The 7,502-nt window shown below is 38.8% G+C and overlaps 1 protein-coding gene across 3 annotated transcripts in view; it reads right to left on the bottom strand.

Annotated features, from left to right (window-relative positions):
• SGK3 (serum/glucocorticoid regulated kinase family member 3) overlaps positions 1–7,502 on the bottom strand; it is a 58,326-nt gene that overhangs the window by 37,803 nt on the left and 13,021 nt on the right. For 2 of the 3 annotated variants that reach the window (XM_015598673.2, XM_006924011.3), the window contains exons 2-3: positions 5,979–6,194; positions 1,300–1,383 (exon numbers count right to left, since the gene is read on the bottom strand). In XM_015598673.2, the coding sequence (XP_015454159.1) occupies positions 1,300–1,383; positions 5,979–6,056 (162 nt within the window). In that variant the 5' untranslated portion in view covers positions 6,057–6,194. Of the gene's footprint in view, positions 1–1,299; positions 1,384–5,978; positions 6,195–7,502 lie in introns of those variants that run through there. The other variant, XM_015598677.2, reaches the window with a different exon arrangement.

The raw sequence follows: 7,502 nt of genomic DNA, 5'->3' as shown, positions 1-7,502 counted from the left end.
ATCTCACTTCAGCAGTTTGAAAAAATGATACCATTCCCGTTTTTTTTCTTCACCCCTTAGCACAGGAGGCAGAATTGGAGAGAGTTATAAAATGAGAGAGGTAGACACAGAAAATGGGGAAATAAGAAAAAGATGAAAAAAGAAAAATACAGGAAAAATGAGGGATATAGGTAATAAAAACTACTGGTTAAGGAAAATTTTCTGTAAAAAACTTACGACGGGGTGTTTTATGGAAAGAGAGAATGAAAAGTAACAAAACAAACTCTCCTACTTTACCTTTATGCTTAAAGATACTCAAATATTAACACTCCACCTAATTAATCAATAGTCATTTAAATCATGAAACCATCGCAAGGATGCTAAACTTTTCTCTCACATATATCTCTACACGCTTCAGTTTTCAGATGACATCCCCTACACTCCTCCCGCTTTTAAACAATTCTACAAAGGGAAGCATGTTTAGAAGGTAAATCTGGCCTATTTAATCTCTTAAGCAAAGTGCAAAACGAAATCTCAACTTTTAAGTTATTAGTAGTTCATTAAACAAAATGTGATCTTATCTCTCTGAGAAGTTCATAGAAACCCTGTGTGAGTGCATACATGTGTTGTTACCACTATTTTACTTTTACCTGAGTATAACCCAGATATCCTCATAAGTACAATCAGATCTGTACAATTATCAAAAATGCTAATAATAATGGTATCCAAGAATTTCAAATCGAGATAGCATTCAACCCTCACCCAGCCTCCAATATAAGCCCTTTAAAAAACAAGATCACTGAAAAATTACAGCAGATATTGTCATGTACAAACTCTAACGGGCTATTATTTTGTCTCAAAAGTGGGACCTCACATATAGCCAAAAAGACTGTCTCAATATCCTTTGATTAAGCAATACTTAAAACTGTAGACAATAAGTTCAGCTGCATATGTATTTAAAAAAAAAACTAACAGAAGAAAACAGTAAAGCTAAGAAAGTGTTGGGCACTCAGAGATAACATGATAATTACAGTTATTAGAGAGGTAGGTAGAAAGGATTTACTTCTAATATTCTATAACATTAAAATGTATTTTAAGCTGCACATGTCGTATCTTCAATAGTTTATTTAAAACTTCTCAACAGTCCCCACTCCACCTTTTTCTGTAAGAATTCTAAAGTTCAAATACTTTTGAAGAATCTGTTACCCTTTTCTGCTTCTCTGATATATGAGTATTATTTAATCATTCGAATAAAATCTCTCTTATTTTAGAGTTTTCTTAGGTGTTTTGTTTTAAAAAAACTTATAAACTGTTACTTACAGTATTGTAAAGCTTATCAAACTCTGCATATCTCCTGAAGACAAACCACTCACTCCTGCCCACTGAGACCAGAACTTTATAAACCTGTGAGAACAAAAAATAATAAAAATAACACAATAAAGTTTGATTACAAAAAACACATTAGCTAATTAAATACGTCAATAATCTGTTTCCATACTCATGAAATTGATATTAGATGTTAATGTTTATATATGATTCTCCAAGATACACAAGTATCTTATCTTGTTGATGGTAATATTTTATTTTTAAAATGTTATGAAATATTTCTGTAATTTTCAGAGAATAAAGTGAACACATAATGTACTCATTATTTAGATAAATTCTAATAATTTTCCATTCTTGTTTCAGATTTTTTTCCCCAAGAATAAAACATTACAGATTCAACTGATGATATTCTCCCTGTTTTCCTCCAGCAGTAACCATTACCCTGAAATTATAAAGTATTTTAAAAAATGATGCCTGGTACATAGTAAACACTCAATTATTAGTTCTCCTTTTTCCAGGTCATCTTTTATACAGTAATTTTCAAACTACGAATTCATCATCAGATTTCCTACTGCCACCTACATGCATTTAATATTTTCATACAGACATAATTGCATATAACCATAGTCAACAACCCTATGAAATAAGCAGAAAAAATATTACAGCTCCCACTATACATATGAGGAAATCATGGCCCCCCAAAAATGAAGTAACACTCTCAAGTTCACAGATTTGTGAGACTAAGATCTAAATCTTCTAACCTTCCATGCACTAGGACCAGTATCAAATCATCAACAGTTATAATATAGAATTAACTTTCACAAGTCATCTCATAGATATTCTTAGATTATAGTTCAATGTACCAATGCAGAAAAATCTATTTGGGACTCCAAAGATCTTGTATCATTTCTAAGAGAAAAATAACAAGAATACAGATTTATGAGGAAAGGCTCTACTGATGAATGGCTCGGATTATGAGTGAAGACTAAGAGAAAGAGATATGAGTTGCTTGGGGTTCACAATAAAATGGCCCACAGTCTGTTAGACAACTTAAAATAAACCAAGTTAAATTTAGAAGATGGGCATATAAATATGTATAAACTATCCTTTCCCATGAAAGACTGGTTAGCGACAATGACAAGATCATAGTTAGATACTACTGTGAGAAAGGACCTCCCTGATACTGTATGTGATCACAGTGCACGAATTCTGTAGTATCATCTGAGATATGGGTACATTAACAGGCCCACAGTAGGAGGAGTTCCTGAATGTAAAGCTACATCCCTCTGTGAGAGAGGGGATAAGGTCTCACCTGGAAGGTGAAGCAAAGTCATTGGTATCAGATACCTGGGTAGGTGATGAATCACTTAGACTAAAAGAAAAAGAGCAGCCAAGCATCCTACATGAGCTACAGGGTGGTGATGTGGCTCTTCCAGTCTTAACCAAGAAGGTACCCAGTGGTCATAGAGGAAGCTACTGGGTGTAGGACGTTGGGATTGCTTATAAGGGGATACTGCTCACGTGAGAAGAGTGCAGAAGCAGAGGGTCCAGGACCTGGCCAAGGTGCCAGTGAAGGTGAGCCCTGCTTCTAAAACTAGCCTACAGATTTATCTCAGCAGCATTCAAGATTGCATACTCCTGCAGCAGGACTGCTACAAAAGCATCAGAAACCTAGGTTTACACAAGTGTGAGCTTCTTGGATTATTTGTGCTAACTTCCTGGTATGGCAGGGTAGCTTCCCATGGTTACCCAAGCACAGTCAAGACTAGAACCCAAGCCACAGTTCCAGGCTGCAAATATATTTACAGGAACTAAGATAAAGCCCTGGGAAGTTATTAGCAGTATGATTTATGAAAAAGGTCTTAAGTTTCAATAAAACACCAAAAGGCAAAAAAAAAAACCTCTTCAAATTTAAAAAAATATTTGCAAAAAAAGCACAAGATTTCACAGAAAGCAGTATAACACTTACTAAAATATGAAATTATCTTAGTTTTTTTTTTTTTTTAAAAAATCCTTATTGTCTTTTTTGCCCCACCAGAATGTAAGTTCCTTGAGAGCAAGGACTGTGTCATTCTTACTACCCAGTGTATCCCCAGTGCCCAGAACAGCATCTGGCATACCAAAGAAACTCAATGGCAATTTGTTGAGCATATAAATGAAAGTGTAATTTAGACTTGGTTTACGTCCAGACATCCTAGGATATGATGCAATTGTCTGTTAGAAGCTTCACGATATAGAGCTATATGAAAGACATATGAGAATTAGAGTACAAAAATATTATGGAACAGTAAGTAACACAATGTCTTTGTTCCGAAGTATAACGTAGGCACCTGGGCCTGCTGAAGCTGGACACAGAGTCTGTGTTGGGTGGGGTGTACCCTATCTGTGCTGACCAGAACCAAGCTTCTTGAGGACTGAGGGAAACGCTGTACTGATCAGCAACTAACACGTGAACTTAGTACTACTGTTCATTCAACGTCGATTCAATAGATACTTCTTGAACATCCATCTCTGTTCTAGGTACTGGTGAAACCACAGTGAAGGAAGTTCTTGCTTCAAAGGAACTTGCATTCCAGTCAGGGAAGTCATACACAAATAAATACAAAATATGCCACGTGGTGATACTGCTACTAAAAATTTGAATAGGGTAAGTGGGACAGAGAGTGAAAGGGGTAGGACGGGGTGTGAAGGTGCTAGTTTATACACAGGGTGGTCAGAAAAAGCCTCTTTAATAAAGCAACATTTGAGAATCTGAAGGAAGGAAATGAACACGGTGATTTGGACCCAGCCTTTGGGAACTCAGGGGCCGGCTCTGGGACAGCGGAGTAAGAGAGATGCTACAGGCCTCCTTGACCCTTTCACAGAAGACATGGAACTACTTCTCCCATTAAAAATAGAAGGATATATTTGCTATGTATGAACTTCCCTCAAACTTGGCAGGAGGCTATGCCCTTGAAGTGGGTTATGGCCCAAAGGTAAAAATAAGGACAAGGAAGAAAGAAAAACTTTCACACACTCCACTATTTTATCCAAGATACACTACCGACTTCTTGTTCACCATCAATGTGATGTTTCTAAAATTTTCTTATACATATGTGAAATAAATAGACAATGCTTGTTAAGGTATTGCTACAACATAGAGACTGAGAGTAAGCAAATGGCCAGAGGAAGCACATTACCATCTCTCTGCATTGCGACTGGGTGCAGGGTATGGAGCTGCATTTATTAAGGAAGGGAGAACGGAGGATAGAAGGGTTGTTTCCAGCTTCTTGTCTGGGACTTTGGGAGTAAACCACCATTTGGGGGCTCCGGCTCCACCTACTTAAGAAGGCAGAATGGAGTGGTCAGGTGAAGGGTTTAACTCCTCAGCTTTTCCTCGGCTCTCATGTGAAATGGACTCTGAGTTTAAAGTCACTTGTCATGAGGCTCAACTGGCAGTGGCCAAGTGACTCCTTGGTCAGAGGCTGGGGCAGACCACTTGATTCAGGAGCAGGTGAAGGGCATGTCCACCTCTGTGGGCTCTATAGCCACTGAGAGCCAAGGGGAAGCTGAGTCGGCAGTGAGTTGCCACCACCATGGCCAACCTGACAAGGAGCAGAGAGCAAGTCAGTTCATCGATTGTAGATGCCAGAAATGGATACCAACAAAATGCCCAGGGCTGAATCAGGTACGTCAATCACAGCTGGATGTCTGTCAAACTAGTCACTACACCGGGAATGGCAAAGATCTAGGGGGATGATAAGAGTGCCAGAGCCGTCCTTCATCAGGCTGCCGTGAGGTCAGTCATCAACTCAACAAACGCTGTGAAGGGGGACACCTCTCCTCTCACAAACTACGATGCCACGCTGGAGAAAAAGTGTGCGTTCAAATAAGAAAAAGAGCAGAACTGGGCATTTTTACTTGAAAGAACTGGTTAAATTTTAGCTCGGAATTGGGTTACATGAATTCCTTCATACCACTCAGTGGATGGGGGTTTACAAGGAAGACCAGATCAGTTGTAGATGAGATAAATGATATTTTTTTCAGGGGGAGGAGGGCAGGAGATCTCTGTATATGTTTCATTATACTAATTAGAAAAGTGACTATTCTCCAATAATAGACACTGATATACCGATTCAGCAAATATTCATTGTGCTAATTCTTTGTAAAGCCCTACGGTAGATACTGTGGTGAGAAAAAGTAAAATTAGAAATGGGCTTTGCCTTTAAGGTAAAAAAAGAGATACGATACTGGGTTAAATATTTAAAAAATTGAGGTAGAAAATGATAAAACGTTCTAAGAAAAGATACAGAGGAAATTTTAAGACAGTGGTTCCTATGATGGGATCGATGACTTCCGGAGCCCATTAACCCCTACCCCCGAGAGAGCACAAATATTATGTGCACATGTTGAGATCTACGTGTATGCATATTTTGTGTCGAGAGGGTCTATCGGATAGTTTCATAAGCTTCTCTAAAAGGATAAATAAATAGGCAAAAACCTGCACTGAAAAAGAAATTGTATTCTGTTACAGTACCCAGGGAAGACGGTGGAGGATATATAGCATTGGAAAGGGAAGTACAATGTGGATATGTGGAGACAGGGAGAGGATGTTCTGGGTTAAAGAAGAAGAAAATAGAATGGGAGTGTTCCCTCTGTTGCATTTTCCCATAAGCTTTACATTACATACTTACAGTAAACCTCTTCTTTTTCTCTCTGTGTTCATCAGAGCTGGGAATGCTTACGCTTGGGCAGCTTTCCTTGTAGTCCATGGTATATCCCTTTGGGTTTATTGCCTCAAAAGGACACCAAAAAATGAGTCCGAAGAAATAGTCAGCAGAGGACAAACACAATTAGCTAATCCAAAACACAAAACCTCTTGAGGTAATGTCCAAATTCCATCATGCAACCTTAACCAACAGGAAAAAAAAAAAACTGATTAGCAAAACAATTTTAAAATACTATGACTTGTCATTGCTTGTTCACAGGACCCATTTTATGCTTATTCTGATAGGAATTTACTTTTTATCGTAAGTCTCCACTCAGGTTAGAGATTTAGTTTCTGTTATGTCCCTATCAATAGCTAAACCACAATCAAACATTGGCATCCCATCTACCCTGCTTTTATGCTAAGGAATTCCGAGAGCTTCTATGCCACGGGTCCTGTGGACTGGGGGTTACCTCTCACCTAAAAAAAACTCTAGTCTCCAGAGCAGGGATTTTCCAAGTGTGGTCTTCAGACTTTTGCATGAGGGTAAACAGGTGTAGCTTGCTTCAGATTGAGATCCTATGTAGTAGCTAACTATTTACTTTCATTTTGCAAAAGAGGCAACTGAGACACAGGTTAAATAATCTGTCCGTAGGATCTGAACCCAGGCTGTCTGGCTCGAAAGTCCTCTTAACCACTGTGCTATGCTTTATTTTAACAACTACAGATGATTCTGATGCACTGGACCCCTCCCTGGTCAGAGATATTACATTAGATCTTCACACAGAACAAATAAATTATGTTAATATTATCATTCTACCCATGGATAAAGGGCTTGAGATGTCACACTGATGTCACCTTTGCTACACACAGCAGCTCATATTCTCCATGGACACCAAATAATATCATTCAAAGGGTGAGTTTGCCAGTTTCTCCTGGTGATTAATCTGGGAGTAGAAAAGGTTTCCCAACACTGTTGGTAGAAGGGGTGCTTCATCAGGTGCTGCTGGTTCCCATCCCTGCCCACAACAGCTTAGTAGACAGTCCCTTTGTTAGAGTCCCTTCAATTTAAGTGTGTCATGTGACTTATGCAGTAATTGGGACCAAGAAACAGACCCTCAAAAATGGGATGCATGTTTGATGAATCCCCTTATCACCTTCCCGCAGAGGGAGGGGATAGGAAACTGATCATCTGTAACACAGTGATGTCATGATCAAAGACTGTGACCTGAGCTGGGGCTGCTTCTAGTTGTCTTTGAGAATGTGCAAAAAATAAAGGACAAACTGAAAACTGTGAATTCCCAAATAGATGAGTGGAAAATCTATGGCTGTTAGATTGTTTTCTCTCACAGCTGCTAAACTGACAGGACTAAGGATCAAGCCCAGGGTTTGAGGGTAAGGTTGCAGAGGCAATTAAACACACAACACTGCAAACATAAGGGCATCTTATGCTAACATGAGGGCACTGGCTAGAAAGGGGAATGATCCTGAACCATGGATTTAGGCACTT

The sequence above is a fragment of the Pteropus alecto genome, unplaced genomic scaffold (assembly GCF_000325575.1).
Source record: "Pteropus alecto unplaced genomic scaffold, ASM32557v1 scaffold87, whole genome shotgun sequence".
Classification (NCBI taxonomy): domain Eukaryota; kingdom Metazoa; phylum Chordata; class Mammalia; order Chiroptera; family Pteropodidae; genus Pteropus; species Pteropus alecto.
The sequence above is the reverse complement of the archived record's forward strand: the minus strand, read 5'-3'. Positions and strand labels throughout refer to the sequence as shown.